The sequence below is a fragment of the Pinus tabuliformis genome, chromosome 3_2 (genome assembly GCF_031772625.1).
Source record: "Pinus tabuliformis cultivar Carrire ecotype Pingquan chromosome 3_2, CPIR1, whole genome shotgun sequence".
Lineage (NCBI taxonomy): Eukaryota > Viridiplantae > Streptophyta > Pinopsida > Pinales > Pinaceae > Pinus > Pinus tabuliformis.
This window is the reverse complement of record NC_142302.1, coordinates 386520199-386537787: the sequence shown is the minus strand read 5'-3', so window position 1 is coordinate 386537787 and position 17589 is coordinate 386520199. Positions and strand designations below refer to the sequence as shown.

General features: G+C 38.0%; 1 protein-coding gene across 1 annotated transcript in view; it reads right to left on the bottom strand.

The window, feature by feature from the left end:
• Positions 1-10821: 10821 nt before the first annotated feature.
• LOC149181029 (protein YLS7-like) overlaps positions 10822-17589 on the bottom strand; it is a 77713-nt gene continuing 70945 nt past the window's right edge. Inside the window, exon 3 of the mRNA XM_089414067.1 lies at positions 10822-11848. Coding sequence (XP_089270193.1) covers positions 11009-11848 — 840 coding nt within the window. The 3' untranslated portion in view covers positions 10822-11008. The remainder of the gene's footprint in view (positions 11849-17589) is intronic.

Below are 17589 nucleotides of genomic sequence, written 5' to 3'. Positions count from 1 at the left end.
TTTTTTGTATGTCCGTGTTGGGTTTTGTGTTTTTTGTTTGTAGGGAAAAAGAGCTTTCTCAAAGTAAGCACGCAGCCCAAAGCTTCAACGACTAAAAAAAAAACCCCCTTCCTCTTTTCCAAAAATTACTAAACTTTTAGTTTAGCTCACTTGGTCCAAAGCTACTTTATGAGAGTAGAGGTCTTGAGTTCAAGTCTTCTTTTTGTTGAGCTAATTAGATTAAGTTTGGAAAGGGGGCTGATTTTTTTTATAACATTATCATTCATTTCCGCACATTCCCGCACTTCGTCGGCATCTTCATCAAATTTTCTTCAAAAAGCCATAACTTCTTCATCCGAAAGCCGTTTTCAGTGCCCTTTTTTTTTTAACCAACCTAATTTTTCGAGATCTTTCCATTGGAACACTTAGTTTCAGCATCTATAGCTTCAGTTTCTGTTAAAATGGAAAGTCCATGCCAAGTTATTCTTGACAACACCAACTACTTCCAATGGTGGTCCTACATTGTGGATTTACTTAGAAGTAAAGGTCTCTACATAATAGCCTCAAGCCAAGAACCCAAACCGAAAGATGAAGATAAGGCAGCTAAATGGGAAAATAGGCAAGATCAAGTATGTGGGTTGATAGGGATGTCTATTTCTCCAGATCTTAGATTCCATATTGCAGAACCTGATACTCATGAGGAAGCAATGAAACAGATCACTAAAGTTTTTGGAATTAAAAATGAACTTAAAGCCCATCAACTCGAAAATGAGTTGCTTACATTGGACCCCAATAATTTTTCTTGCATTGAAGATTTTTTGTCCAAGTTCAAGACCCTTAGACTTCTCTTGGAAGGTGTTAAGGTTAAGAAAGAAGATAGTAACCTTATCTATTCCATTCTTACTAAGTTGGGACCAACCTATTCTGTGTTTGTTTCCACCTTCCATTCTACAAGAGAAGCCTGCATTTCTCAAGGACAAGCCTACAAGTCCCCTTCCTTTGATTCCTTTTGTGATTCTTTAATAAGAGAACAAGAAAAACTCTTACACCTTGGTCTTCTTAATCTTGGAAACTCTTCTAAGAAAGCGTTAGCTGCCCAACAGCAACCAAATTCAAAGAATCCTAAGAAGTTGTATCCTAAAAGGAATGGTCCTAAACCAAACAAGGGTCCTAAGCAATTTCAGCCTCAAAATGAAAAATCATTTCAACAAAACGATAAGACAAATAAAAACAAAGGGAAGAAGACTGATAGACATTGCAACTTTTGTAATCGAGATGGCCACTTAGAATCCAAATGCTTTAAGAAGATGGAAGCCTTGGAAGTAGCAATGAAGAAGAATAACATCCATTTGGAGCACTCTTCAACTTCAACTTCATCTTCAGGAATAGCACTTTCTGCATGTGGTTGTCAAGCATCTCGGTCTAGCTATGCACTAAATGTATCTTCTTCTTCTCATTCTCATGAGTGGCTCATTGATTCTGGAGCTTCTTATCACATGGCCAAAAACAAAGCCATGTTTTCTTCTTTAAATGATTGTAACACCAAAAATATATATGTTGGTGATGATAGATCTCTTAGTGTTGTAGGGACTAGAACTGTTCATATAGACAATGGTCAATTTAATGATGTATTATGTGTTCCAACCTTATCCTGTAACCTTCTATCTGTATATCAGATAATTCATTTAGGTGAAGGTAAAATCATTGAATTTTCACCTCATGATGTTGTAATTAAGGACTTAAGAGATCCTAGACAGATTTTAGCTACTGGCATTACTGATGATTCTACAAGGTTGTATAAGTTTCACAACTTTGGGTCATCAAATCTTCCCTCGGTATTTATTGCTCATAATGATGAAGTGAGCAAACTTTGGCATGAGCAATTTGGTCACTTAAACTATCGCTCCCTTCAGAATCTATGTAAAGAAAATATGGTGACAGGTCTTCCAATGGTATCTTGCAGAGATGGTGTTTGTTCCGGATGTGTACTCGGAAAACATCATCGGGATAGTTTTGAAAAATGTGCCTCTTGGCATGCCTCAGCCCCTTTACAGCTTGTGCATAGTGATTTATGTGGTCCACTTCCAGTTGTTTCATTCTCTGGCTACAAGTATTTCTTAACTTTCATTGATGATTTCTCCAGACGCACTTGGGTATACTTCTTAAAACTCAAGAGTGAAGTATTTAACATATTCTTGGCCTTTAAGGCCTTTGTTGAAAAACAATCTGGACATCAAATTCTTAAGCTAAGATCTGATGATGGCGGAGAATATGTTAACAACAAATTCATCAACTTTTGCACTAAGAATGGAATTCAAATGCAACATATTGTTCCATATACTCCACAACAAAATGGTGTAGCTGAAAGGAAGAATCGCACCTTAAAGGAAATGGCTAATTGTATGCTTCAATCTAAAGGACTTGGTCTTAATTTTTGGGTAGAAGCAATTAACTGTGCAAATTACATAATAAATCGCACTCCTACTAAGGTTTTAAAGAATATCACTCCAGAAGAAGCATGGAGCTCAATTAAACCAAATGTAAGTCACTTTCGTGTTTTTGGAAGTGAAGCATGGGCCCATATTCCAGATGAGAAACATAAAGCTTTAGAACCTAAGAGTGAAAAATGTATTTTTGTTGGATATTCTGAAGATGTCAAAGGATATAGACTTATTCCACTTAAGTCCAAAAATGTTATCATTAGAAGAGATGTAAAGTTTGCTGAAAATATATCGGCCTACGAGCCTAGTTCGGCGGATCTGCCACCTCTCCCTATCTCTTCTACTTTTGAAAATATTTCTTCTTCAGATGATGAAAGCGAGGATGAAAATCTGCCCCCACCTTCTCAGGATCCTCCTTCAGCTCCTCAGCTTCCAAAATGGGTCCGTGCTACTCGGGATGCAGCAGGTGATCTTGCCGGTGATCCTACAGATCAGCGACGTACACGTTCTCAGTTCGATAGAGCCTCTTCTTTACTGGCTCAAGCTTCAATGAATTATGATCCTGACACCTTTGCAGAAGCTTCAGGCCATCCAGATTGGGACGTAGCTATGAATGAAGAATATCGTTCATTATTGGCAAATGATACATGGGATCTTGTTCCTCTACCAAAGGGACGAAAACTTGTTAGATGCAAATGGGTTTACAGAACCAAGTATGGACCAGATGGGAACGTTGATAAACATAAAGCTCGTCTTGTTGCTAAGGGTTTTTCACAAGTTGAAGGCATTGACTATACCGAAACCTTCTCCCCTGTTGCCAAAATGAACTCTATCCGCCTTGTTCTTTCCCTTGCTGCCTCTTTCAAATGGGAAGTCCATCAGATGGATGTTAAATCTGCCTTCTTGCATGGGGACTTGCATGAAGAAATCTATATGGAACAACCTATTAGCTTTATACAAACAGACTCCAACCTTGTATGTCGACTTAAGAAATCCCTTTATGGTCTCAAGCAAGCTCCTCGGGCTTGGTATGCCAAAATGGATAGCTTTCTTTTAGAATCTGGCTTTTCTAGGTGTCATTCTGACAATACTGTCTACACCAAGAAAGTGGGCAAGTCTCTTATCATTCTTGTTCTTTATGTTGATGATCTTATCCTCACTGGTAGTGATCCCAACCTTATAAACCATGTGAAGTCCAGCCTTAAAAAGAAGTTTGAAATGACAGACTTAGGACACTTGCATTATTTTCTTGGTCTTCAAGTCTTGCAATCCAAGGAAGGTATTTCCCTTTCCCAGTCCAAGTATGCCTGTGATCTTCTACGCCATTTTCACATGGAAGATTGTAAGCCAACTCCTTCTCCCTTTCAGTCTAGAGTCAAACTTTCAGTCACTTGCACTTCCCCTGAAGTTGATGCTACCTTATACCGTCAACTTGTAGGAAAACTTTTGTATCTAACCCATACTCGTCCTGACCTTTCCTTTGTCGTTGGTCTTGTTGCTCGGTTTATGAAAAACCCACATGAAATTCATTGGAAAGCAGCTAAAAGAATACTTCGTTATGTTTGAGGTACAGTTCAGTTTGGGATTCATTACAGTGCCGAAGCATCTCCTCTATTGGTTGGTTTCACTGATTCCAATTGGGCTGGTGACCCTGATGATTGGAAGTCTACTGCAGGTTATGTGTTCACTCTTGGTTCAGGACCTATTACATGGGCTTGCAAGAAACAAGGTGCCATTTCTCTTTCTTCAGCAGAAGCAGAGTATCGTGGTGCCGTAGAAGCTAGTAAGGAAGCCTTGTGGCTTCGTCAAATCCTGTCAGAGTTTGGCTTTCAGCAGCAACATCCGACTACACTTTGGTGTGATAATCAAAGTGCCATTCAACTATGCAAAGATCCAGTCCAACATCAGCGCAACAAACACATTGAACTGCACATGCACTTCATCAGAAAGCTCATTCACGACCATGTTCTTGAAGTGCAATATTGTTCAACAGATGATCAAGTTGCAGACATCTTTACAAAGGCTCTCACAGAGGCGAAGTTTACTAAACTTCGATTTATGGTTGGAGTTCAGGAAGTTGTCACTAAGGGGGGATAGGCTCTAGTGCCTCCTTCCTTCTCCTATTGTGTCATATTTGTACATCCTTCAATCCTATCCCAAGTTGTTCTTAAGGGGGGATGTTAGGATATTCCGACACATAGGAAGTAGTTAAGTATAACTTGGTCTAGTATAGAGTTAGGTAAAGTGTGTTTCTTTACTATGTACATTTTGTAACTTACAATCCGACGGTCACGATATGTAGTGATCCGATGGTTCATTCTCTCCTCGGTATTACCGACACTTGATCCGTGGCTTAACACCTGATTGGTCCATGATCTCTATTTAAAGAGCATGGAGGGTCATTTGTAGGGTAACCGTCCATGAGAGAAGCTTATGTAAATTTTCATTCTTTTATTAATAAATTGCCTGAAGTGGCTGCGTTGGCTCAAGCCATGGACTGTTTCCCTCTTTGAGGGTTTTAACCACGTCAAAAATACTGGTGTATTGATCTGTGATCTGTTTGTGAGCGGTGTCCTTTGGTGTTCTGTCTGAGGAACTTACCCTGTAAATTCCTACACCCTTCCAACTCAACTCTGACCCAAAACAAATATAAACAACACCACAAATCATGCCCAAAGTTGCCTTTAGGCTCGTGGCCTACTTCCTGTAGCTTTTCGGCCTCATCATAGGTGTATGTATGCCCAAAAACCATACTTTTATCTCACCCTCCTCCTCCTCCTTGAGCTCGGCCTATTTCAGAGAGAATTCTATGAAATGTTGCACACTTGGATTCCTTAAATGAATCCAATTCACCCTTTATTTATAGAAAACAAGAGGGCTCAACGAATTCATGAAGAGGCCCATCTATTGGACGAATTTTACATCAAGCTTACATGACTTGAAAACCAATAATTACTAGTAAAATTCAAAAATTCATTTCTCTCTAACGACAACTCGAAATCGGATGATTCTCGTTGCGTTGGTATCATCTCATCGACCACTATCATCCTCATCCATCACATGTTGATTTGTCATCACAGTTTTGGCCCAAATCACGATGGGTACAAAACCCCACACTTGGGTTCCAAGGCCACAAGCTTCCCTTGTGGTGCTTTTCCCTCCAAACCCTAAACCCTAGGGCTTGAAGTACCTCCAAATATACACAAATCAACACTCCCTCTTAGCGAGGGAGGTACTTCCAAGACTAGGAAGTAACCATCATCATCCGGTGACACTAGCCCATTTGGCATCCATCACTACAACATACCTTGTAGATGAATCCGACAATATCGGTAGTGCCTTTGCCTCGTCACATCTGAACCTGAAGATCCCAAACCTCCATAGGGATGCTCCCTTTGATGCTAGATTCCCTCTGAGCCTACACGACCTCCACTGGCTCATTCCTGCAAGCACTCATCCTCCTGGATCAAATACCACTCGTGCAAATCCTACCAATATTGAATATGCAACATCACAATTTGATGAAGATTCTAGCCTATTAACCTGTAGTCCATCACATGAAGCCATCTCAATCAGCCTAATCTCGTCCACGCCAAAGTAACCCTCGAATTTTCCCAACCATCCATGACAAGACATAGGATGTTCACGATCTACAAACCACCACAAAACATATTGAAGTGCACCAAGTTCATGACCTATCCACCATAACTTCCTTCCCATCTCATCATGTAGTCTATCGAGACCACATCTCAGTGTCTTCAACTGAACCCTCAGCTCCATAATCTAGACACCCACAACTCCCTCTGAGTTGCTTCGTTATGCACACTTTGATTCACTGTCCCTTAAAGTAGCTCAGACATGCTCCGATACCATGTTGAATTTCCACAACCGTAGGTCTAGGTAAGAGTCTTAAAATCCCTAGCACTACCAAACCAAAAATATCAACGATACTACTTTGCAGAGTGGAATATAAACAACAGTAAATCACACATGCACATAATATAGACAACTTTTTACAGTTTTCAACCCAACTTCATTATATTAAACAACATATGATACAATAGTCTAGGGGTCCCGTACCAGGGATAATGGCCTTCATACATCCACTAGTACAAGATACAAAACTGGAGCTTGTTATCGGTCCATCAACAACCAATCTACCCTCAATAAAATACTCTGACCATCTGGCTAATGAAGTTGACTCTCTCAGCTCCCCTTGGTCGTACCCTGTACCTTCCTGGTCCTTCGTCTATCGATCTGCAACTCAGGCCTCTATGAATGCTCCAGTTCCTCAGCTATTTAATCTACTCACTAGTTGATCATTCGTCCATCAACGCATCAACTCATCGAGACTCCTATCGAGTTGTTCACAACTCCACTTGTGAACAACTCTCGATCTGCCCACTGCTACTCCTCAATTACTTAGGGACTTCAACCCACTATGGTCTTTCTACGCTGCACCGATGAAGAACAACATAGGGCATGGAGGGTTGCCACCTATCACAACAAGATGTCCATTTCCCAAAATGAACATGGGCTAGGAGGATTGCCCATCATCTACTATAGAAGTCCTTCTCCACACATAAGTTTAGGACTCCACAATTGCTCCTTTGGTTCGTCAACCCTTGAGATCAAGAACTGCCTCTCTCGCAACTACCTTTTTCCATCGAGGTGTTGCTCACTGAGCTCCAACTTGGACACTATCACGTTATCCTCTAGTAGACCATAAGTGCCTAATCTTGTCCACAATTGGTCTTCTCTCACGCTGCCCTCCAACAGTCCACGAGAGACCAAGTCCATGCTGTAGCATTTGCACCTAGTTAGGGCATCCCCACACTTAGGAGACCCTTACATATGGTTGCCCACAGACTTCACCAATCTTCCTTTTTCTCTACAATAGAGGAGCTATTGCACAAATCTAGGCACATGAATATGTCCTCACCTAAGACACCATCAATCCATAGATCATCAAGTGAACATTTGCAACACTCCTTGTTGTTGTCCTCTTACCTTTCAATTTGATGTGCCTGTTGTTACCTTGGTTGCTTGGTAGGCTTCCCAACAGTCCATGTGGGAACCTCCAAACAACTCCTAAGGTTTCTTCACGTTGCCCATCATCTGATCCAACCAATGATCCAACACATGGATTGCCAAGTGTGCCCTCCTTCTGCTGTACAAGGTCCTTTATGACAACATGTCTAGGGCACCTTTTCACCTTAACAACTCACAAAGATGACAAGCACATCTGTCCAACCTAGGATTGATCCTCTAGCATCAAATTCAACACTATCTCATCAACATACCTCTTATTGTGCATGTTGTTGTAGTTCCTCATTGGTTAGGGCACCCATAGAATTTTGTGACAACCCTAAAACACTCCAATGGGCACCTAGAAGACAACGGATTCCTCTCCGCAAGATCCTCCTCCCTTTGCTGCTATAGATGGCACATTGTTTTAGCTTGTTAAGGACAACAATCCTCACAAAACTCTTCTATAGGACTGCGGCCAAATAAGAAAACACATAATAGGACTGCGACATCATAGGGAAGACAATCCTAAAAAGTCCATGCACAGGTATCAAATTCTCCTCAAGATATGCGACCTCCCTTCCAGCTCAACTCGGACCCAAAATAGAGATAAACAACACCAAAATCATGCCTGAAATTGCCTCTAGACCTGCAGCCTACTTCTTGTAGCTTCTTGGCCTCATCACAGGTGTATGTATGCCCAAAAACTAGACTTTTATCTCACCTTCATCTTCCTCCTTGAGCTTGGCCTATTTCAGAGAGAATTCTATGAAATGATGCACACTTGGATGCCTCAAATGAATCCAATTCACCCTTTATTTATAGCAAACAAGAGGGCTCAATGAATTCATGAAGAGGCCCATCTATTGGACGAATTTTACATCAAGCCTACATGACTTGAAAACCAATAATTACTAGTCAACTTCATAAATTCATTTCTCTCTAACGACAACCATGGAATCAGTCTCACCGAGCACTATAATTCTCATCTATCAAATGTCGATTTCTCATCATGGTTTTGGCCCAAATAATAATGGGTACAAAACCTCACACTTGAGTTCCAAGCCCACACGCTGCCCTTGTGGTGCTTTGCCCTCCAAACCTTAAACCTTAGGGCTTGGAGTACCTCCCAAGCTACACAAATCAACAATCCATGCCTTAATAGTATACTTTTGAGTTGTATACTTGTTTCATAAATATGAAGGCAAGCTAAATTGTTTGTATTATTGAGATACATGAAGTATTTTGGAAGCTATATAACGTCTTTGTTGTCATCTATGAGTTATGGAACCAGTAACAATAACCTTACCTTAATAGTATACTTTGAGTTACTATATTTGTTGCATAAATATAAAGGAAAGCTAGGTTACATGTACTAATTGAAGTAGCAAAAGTATTTTGGAAGCTATATAAATTGGATTTGTTTTCAAATATATATTTTTCTCACTAAGCTGCTTATGCAAAATATTGGTTTGGTAAAATAATATTGTTCCATGACAGATCAATTACCGAGTTCATGCTTAGGGAAATAATGTCCAAAGACTTATTTCTATGTATGGCAATGCTACAAGTAAAATAATAATTTTCCATCACAAATATCAATCACCAAGCTCAATGCTTACAAGAATAATGTCCAAAGACTTGTTTCTGTGTGTAGCAATTTGAAATTTTAGTTTATAATAATGACTTAGGAGGTACAATAGGAATGGAAGTAGGCCACGGTAAGTGTTAACGGATAAAAAAAATTGAGTATAAATTGGATAAACATCATAGATTCGTATTCCATTCCAGTATATTTAGATAGTAAGCACTTATTTCAAAACAAATATTTGTTATTCATTTTTATACATCTCAAGGATTTGAAACATTTATCATAAACCCCAAACATATCATGACATGAAAAACATTTTATCTTGATATTTCAAAAATAAAAAGGGTATGGAAAACCATATATAAAAGATAAATTAGATATAAAAGAAAATTCAAGCAACCATCATTGAGACAATACTAGACAAACCCACAAGTATCTAAGAAATCATGCGGCAAAATTTACCCTATAAGATGAGATTGCTAAGGAAGTGGATATATGAAATTAAATAATGGGGATTATGGACTCTACTCCTTGCTAAGGAAGTGGATACATGAAATGAAATAATGGGGATTATGGACTCTATTCCTTCAAGAGCACGGCCCTACAATCCGTTCTACTCTTGAAATAAAAAATAAAAATAAAAAATTAATAAAAAGTAAAATTATATATATATATAATTTTCTATTAAAATAAAAATTTGTAATCCAATGTGGAGACAACTACTGCTTCTTTCTGTTGAAAATAAAAATTTGGATGAAAATGTAAAGATGTCAAAATTCCGATGAATATGCAAAGATGCGAAATCTTTATGAATATGCAAAGATGTCAAATCTTCCCATCACATGAATGAACTCTCCATCATTTACAATTGAATGGGAAAACACTATTTACAATTGAATATAAAAAAACTACATGTAGCTAATTGAATTTTACTAGACTATCTCAATTCTTAGGAAGCTATACTTAAATATGAATGCAATGTCTTTGAGTAGTGATTTGTCTTCTAGATGTATATTTTCTACCCTTTGAATTTTACTAGACTATCTCAATTCTTAGGAAGCTATACTTAAATATGAATGCAATGTCTTTAAGTAGTGATTTGTTTTCTAGATGTATATTTTCTACCCTTTTAAATTTGAACTTTTAACTTTTTACTCGAAGGCATGTGTTCTTAACCATTAAAACCACTCAATCTGTATTTAAAATAGGTGTAGTCTAACTAATAGATAAAATAGTTTTTTTTGGTTGTAATCTAGCAATACAATTCTTTTTTTGTAAGCTAGGGGGACTACATCTTCATCATGTCTAGTATATCACCCCGATCGCGGTAGAGAATTGAATTGGTGACTTCAGATCAAGGAGTGCGTTAACATAGTACCCCATCACTATCTATCCCAGATCCCATGGACCTAGCAATACAATTTTTAACCACATTCTAATTTCTTATTTTTTATAAATGCTTTTGCAAGCATAAATGGATCCCCGACACATTCAATTTTTTGCAAATTAAACAATTTAAACTTGTGAATTTTAAAAATTTATACATAATTTTGAGCAAAATTAACCAAGAAAAATGTCCAAAATATATCATGTCATCTATTAATAATATAACCTAATTAATTTTTAAAAAAATATTGGCATTTTGAGTGTCCAATTTTTAATGTTCTAACCTGTAATTATAATGACATTCAAAAATGTTTTTGTTAACCAACTCTAATATTCTTACCTATTATAAATTTTAAAAAAATAAAAATAAAAACTTAAATAGCCTATTATCTCAATTGCATACAATTTTTTCAATTTAAAAATCTTATGAGCTCTCTGGTAACTTCTGTAGCAATGGCTAGTTTATGTCTACGATAATGGAAAAATGGATTTGAGCTACCAAATATTGCACGAGTGTATGGATGAAGACCACCCCAGTGGGCACCCACACGGCTATCTCGTGAGATCTGTTACAATTCACATGTCACTGCTGCTGCCATTCAGATGCCTTCTGATAATTTCGAATGTCATTGCTGCTGCCATTTAGATGCCTTCTTGTAATTTCGAGGACAAACTCATTCCAGCTGTCCACAGCCCCAGGCATACACCAGTGTACACAATCCTGGGGCCGGGGTCGTCCATTTGGACCTCTTTCTGTTCTCTTATTAGGGTCACGACTCCTGTAAGGTCCTGGATGCCCATCGCCTCTAAGCTCAAAAATAGAAGTTATGTCCGCCAATATCAATTTGGACCTGTTTTTCAAATTTTTCTTGGCTTCCTCATACGCATATAGTTGGCATGATTTCATCAAGTCAGAGAAACCATTGGCAACAACTTCAATATCTGTAAAAGGTCTCACTTTACCAGCGCAGGAGCCTCCAGTATTCCAGGCACCTCCTTCATAATGATCGGGGGAAAAGGTACGGAAAATTGTTAAGCCCTTGTAATCTGGATGCGAAACAATGCCTTTCAATGCAGTTTCTGTGGCAATAGCAAATGCTTCAGCATTGTCAATTTTGCGTTCGTGGCCTTTTTCCCACCATTGCTGTCCACCCACAACATTGTCTTTGTATAGAAAAGCTGCCTTGTTTGTAAACCAGTGGCCAGATGATACAACTAAAACATCAAATGTAGGCAGATGATCCATAAAGCTTTCATCAATTTTGTCAAGATGCAATTTGGTAAGACCCTCTGGTGCAAATTGGAAGGCTTCTGATGAAGTGTGTACCAGCCATGCAGACCATATGTGGATGACTGTGACAGACTGAGAACGATAAAACCAGCGTTGCATTTTTCTGTTTCCCCTGTTTTGGGGAGTTTCAGCCTATAATGCCAGGAGTAGAAATATGAGAAGTCAATACTCAAGGAAAAGCTAAGAAAATAGCTGAAATTATGGTGAATTTCTAAGAGAACACACTAAATAGAATATGTTACAACTTTCTTTACAATGAGATGAACAGCACAGCTCAGCACAAGTTAATTCTACCAAGCAACATTGGAATCCAACAACCTGGGAACATTATCCTATCGAAGTTTTGCAACATCAATTATCTTTTACACAGTGGTCTGTAAATCAAGAAAAAATTTACATGTTTGCAATAAGCCCATAGAACCCTTATGAGGTATTCCTCACAAACCTTACGTGTTAATTGAAATTTCAGAAGTTTGCCATGGGGAACAAGCCCACGCCTGTGCTCGAGTCTGGATTACCGCATTGATTGTTGCATGAAATTTCCACGAGCGAAGACTATATTCCTAGGACAATTATTACCTTGCTTCTTGAAGGTGAATTATACCCTTGAAGAACTAATTCACCCTTGAAGAACTAATTCACCCTCTTAATCTGCCTCTTATCTGACTATACATCTGCTCCGGAGAACACCAAAACTTAACTGTCAACCTTGGGCTCCTAATAGTTGACATGCAGTAAGATAATTCTTTTACTATTATCACTAAAATCCTTGTTATGTATGTATGATATTGTCATCATTAGCCACCAATATCAGTGGGGCTGTTTCATTTCTCATCCGTTGAAGATTTTACTTTGATCGTAGTCCAGTCATGCTTTCAATAACCAGACTGTTTGTATCTTCCCCGCTGACACTAGCCAGCACAATGACTATCAGGCATCCCTAAAACCACTAACATTGATCTTCCAAACTTCAACTTGTGAATCCCTTCCCCTCCCTACAAAGTTGTCTTTAATCACATACCATTGCAATTCAATCATTGTTAATAAGCACAATGTTTCTTCCTCTTGGGTTATTGTGCACATAATGTTGCTATCTCCAGGGTCCCCAGAATCGCCATTTTTTATTACCGTCTAAATGTGAATCTTTTCACACTCATGCGTTGACAGTTGTTGCATCACTCCATCCTTACTTTCTATAATTTATTTTTGTTTTATTTTAAAAGCAACGTGGATTTGAAGTACTGCGAATTCTCTTTTCCACATCGGGAGAAGAGAATATTCAACATTGTAGCTTCCTTGGCATGCATCGAGGACAGGCTACCTCGTTTTAATACATTTGGCTTTATGAGTAAATGACAGCAAGACAAAAGAAACAATATCAAGCAAAAAGGCTCTCTTACTTGTATCCTACTCAGTACTCACAATCCTCATTGCAACCTCCACCTCTACTTTTTGTATCATTCTTATGTATGACACTGTGCTTGAGTAAATGTATGGGTATCACAGAAGAGTAAACCTATATTTCAAACCCACCTCTTTATAGGTGGAGCGCATCTCTTAGCTACATTGGAGTAATTCGCTTGGTCATAAGAACTTTATTTCTCAACTCCAATGGTACAGTTTCTGACTGCTACGGTGATCGTTTTCTTGTATTATCCTTGTATGTTTGATTAGAAGTATCGACACCACAAACATTCAAAAAATACTTGGCCCCACTTCTATCCAGGCTGAGCGCACTTCTCAGCTGTGTTGATGAGTTCTCTTGATTGCAACAACTCTATTTCTAAACTCTAGAAAAACAGTTTCTGAACTGATTATGTAAATGATTTAATGACAAGAACTCATTTGGTTATAGAATCACATTATTTCACCAATGATGACATTGATTAATGAGGTTTTGGGCTTGTGCCTAGTTGGAATTTAGCTAGCAACTATGTTGCACCAAGTTTTTGGGTAGGGAGGATTGGAGGAATTTCCAGGGGACAAGTAGATGGGACAGCAAAACATATTTAAAACAATTTAAAATATTAAAATTTAACAGTGGACATTTTAAAACATAGAACTAATATACAACTCAAGGGAAGTAGTGATTCTTAAATAATAGGTCTACAAAAAGATAATACACCCTCAGAAGCCCCAAAAAAAAGTAAACATAGGGAAGAACCTACCAAACATGGGAGTCAAAAACTGTTGTGATTATTCCCCCTTACATACTACATAGTATTCCATAACACACTGCGTGGGTAATTGTCATGGTCTAAATGCCAAACCAGTCAATGAATAATTTTCTTGGAGAACTAGTGCCACATGGGTGCTAATTGTTGAGAATTATAGTTCAGACAGGAACTTCCACAGAGGTTCACTGTGAATGTGTGAGTAGTTCAAGATATTTTCGAAAAGTAATTTTATTTTTGGAAAAGTAATTCTATTTTATAATTCACTTTAGTTAAAAAACTGAGTATCTTATATTTTATTCCAAAATTGTATATCATGCATGACTTGGATGAGGAGTAATCTTAAAAATAGATGCCCACTAAAATTGTAAAGACAAGGCAAAGTAGAGTCTTTGAACACGCTTGAGCAGTTGAGCAGGGTGAGCCATGAAGAGGGAGAGAAAGCAGGAAGCCAGGAAAGAGACATTCCTAGCAGTATTTTTGTGCAGTCATATGGAAATCCATAACAGTCATGGAGACAGTACCGTACATATCCTAGCAGTAGTTTTCTGCAGTCATATGGAAATCCATACAGTCATGAAGACAGTACCATATGTATCCGTACAGTCATATGAACAGCCCATATATGAGTCTGTACATTTCGTAGAAACATGACATACATCCGTACATCAGTTTCTTTGCTCAATTCAAGGTTTTCTTGGCATCAGTGTAGTGCTGGTTTTTGGGTCAATGTGTAGAGGCTTCCTTGTAAGTTTTTCAAAGGATTGAAAAGCTTATTTGAAGGAGTAATTAACTGTGTATGTGTGTTATGCTTCCACTATTTAATTTCTAGCTATTGTGAGATTGGTGCTCTGGCCTAAAATTTAATTTCACCATTAATGAAATTCAGTAATCTACTTGTTTGATTGAGATCAGAAGGACATTAGTCACCTGGGGCTTGAAATTTTCACACTAGTTTAGGTTGGGGAAGTCTAGACATGCCCCAAAACATGGAGGGATGTCCCCCAAACCTTGCTGTTTTTGTCAGGAAACATGTACGGGACATCCTTTTTCAAAAATGGTGACTTCCCCCGGCAATTCCCTAGTCCCCAGGGATGGGGAAACACAAGGAACACATCCCCTATGGGTGGGTACGATTCCTAGGCAACATTGGCTGGAAAGTTAGCCTAAAACATTTCCAAGGACTACTGCACTCTTTTTGTGTCATCTTCAATACAATGTCATCATGTTTGTTTAGAAACCTATTTATCCAGAAGATCATATAAGGAATTCAACTCATTAGTTTGTGAATGGTTCAATGTGATTCTCAGGCAGCATCCTTTTGACATCTGCACTCTTGTTCTCAATTTCTGGTTGAGAGCCTCACTTGAGAAAGAATATGCGAAGGTATATAACTACTAGAAAGTGCAGATTTTTCTGGGTCCTATAGGCAAGCTTGTTGCTACCAAGTAAAACTTACGACCTCTCATAGTCAATGAGGCATGTTATCCTTCTAGTGGTCACTTCAAATCTGAGACATTATTCAAAGAATCAAGAAAGGGTTAAATAGAATATTTAAGTTTTACTTGTTCATAGTCAATGAGGCATGTTATCCTTCTAGTGGTCACTTCAAATCTGAGACATTATTCAAAGAATCAAGAAAGGGTTAAATAGAATATTTAAGTTGGTAAGCAATTGATGTTCTTGGGGAGAGGGTATGGTTTCATGGCATAAGAAGATAATGTTTTTGCTCAGCTAGTATTTTCTTTTCGTATGCTACTCTTACTGTGCTGAGATAATTCATATTATTCTAAAACCATATCTAATTTATTTTCATTCTAGCATCTACTTCCCATTTCTTCAACTGACAAGCATGTTGATTTTGGTTAGACTCCTTATTTATTCTACATAGTTTTTAGAGGCATGCATGATCAGGAGTATGTACTAGAAACATATCTAAATAACGATTGTGTTTGTGTGTTTAACCTCGAATTGCTAAGCACAACATAAAGATTACAGAAAACATTGTATTTTACAATTTACCAAGGTTATAGGTTTGCTAACCACTTTCATGATTATATAAAAATGTTAAGTACAAGCGCAAAACCTTACCTTGTATAAACTATTTCTTTGATAGGCACCCATTAGTATTAAAAACTTAATACACTATCACATGCTCAGTGTTAGTAATTAGGCCCGAGAGAGAATATGAGGGAGACACAATGTCTTCTATTATTCTTCGAATCTTCACTAAATACGTTCATATACATCATCAAGTTTTTTTGTGTGGTGAGTAAGCTACAATGCCTTAGTATTCTTTCATACCTAACCGCATATTACATTAATATAATGATGTCTCGGTTCACATCGATTAAGAGATAAAACCATCACATTATTTCACAAGCAGATTTGCAAGCTTTGTTCAAGGGTGAAAACAAAAGAACACTATCATTTTCTGATGTCTAATTTACTATGAGAACAGTTTCAGATACTGTTGCCATTTTGGTGAATGAAGGAGGTCCTCAAGCATAAGATATCTTGACTAAAGTTGTCTAGCCTTGTTCCTTAAAGGTGAGTATTTTCAAGTACCGCTTGCTTTGAAGTACTCATTTTACTACTAGATGAATTACTTATTTTTTCAACCTACAACAAATATCAATAACATCAAAGCACTCGACAGCTCCAGCAGAAATTATGTGTGATGGGTGTAGACCTACAAGGCATTGCTTTTTAATTGAGACCACCCAGGGATAGATCCACACTAAGATTGGTTATGAGTAAAGGGGTGACTACGCATACTGGAGTTTACTCTAAAAACTCTTAGTCAAGGTCATATTACTATCTTTCTTTCTACTAGGGGATTATTGACCTTGGATGTTAAGACTACTTCTTCAATCCTTGTTGGGTATGTTTTGAAGATATTGAGGATTACTTCACGGAGCCATATTCGGTTGGGGTATTCACAAATGACGTTATCAATCAGTTCCTTGGTGATCAAGTAGGGAAAACCAATTTGTGGGATTCGTACCATTTTGTTCATCATTTTCAAGCATATTGAAGTTCGTTGCAGCATCACTGAATCTCTCGAGGATTTCCAACCCCTCCTCTATTTTATTACGAGCTTCTTAAAGTTTGTTGCAGCATCATTGAATCTCTTGAGGATTTCCAACCCCTCTATCTTATTATGTAATATCCCCAATTTTGTGAGCATGGGAATTTTGCCTAATTTTGGTGATATTAAGTAAAGGGGCAAATATTGTTTTGGGGAAATGTGGCAAGTATTATTTTATTGGAGATTGACTGAAAATTATTATTTTATTAAAATGGAGGCAAAATTCACTTAGTGGAAAATGACCCCCACCAATAAAATAATAATTAAAAAAGGAGTCTAGAAGCATGGGGTGAAATTATAAAAGGAGGATGGACTCATTTTCTAATCATCTTTTGACTATTACACTTAACACTTCATCTTCTCTTGGAGCTGTTTAGTGCAAGGGTAGAGCGCTGTTTAGCACAGGAATTCCAGGCAAAATTCCACCCCATCTTCGAAGGACTTCGAGTGCCTCCTTAGTTGGGAATTCGGAGAGTCCATTGCTGGGCTTTCATAGAGCTTCATTGATAGGAATATTCTGAGCTTTGTGTATTTCCCGAGCATAGAGGCAATTCGAGTTATTCATTGTGGTCTAGCATACAGCAAGTGGGAGTCTAGGTTATTTGCAG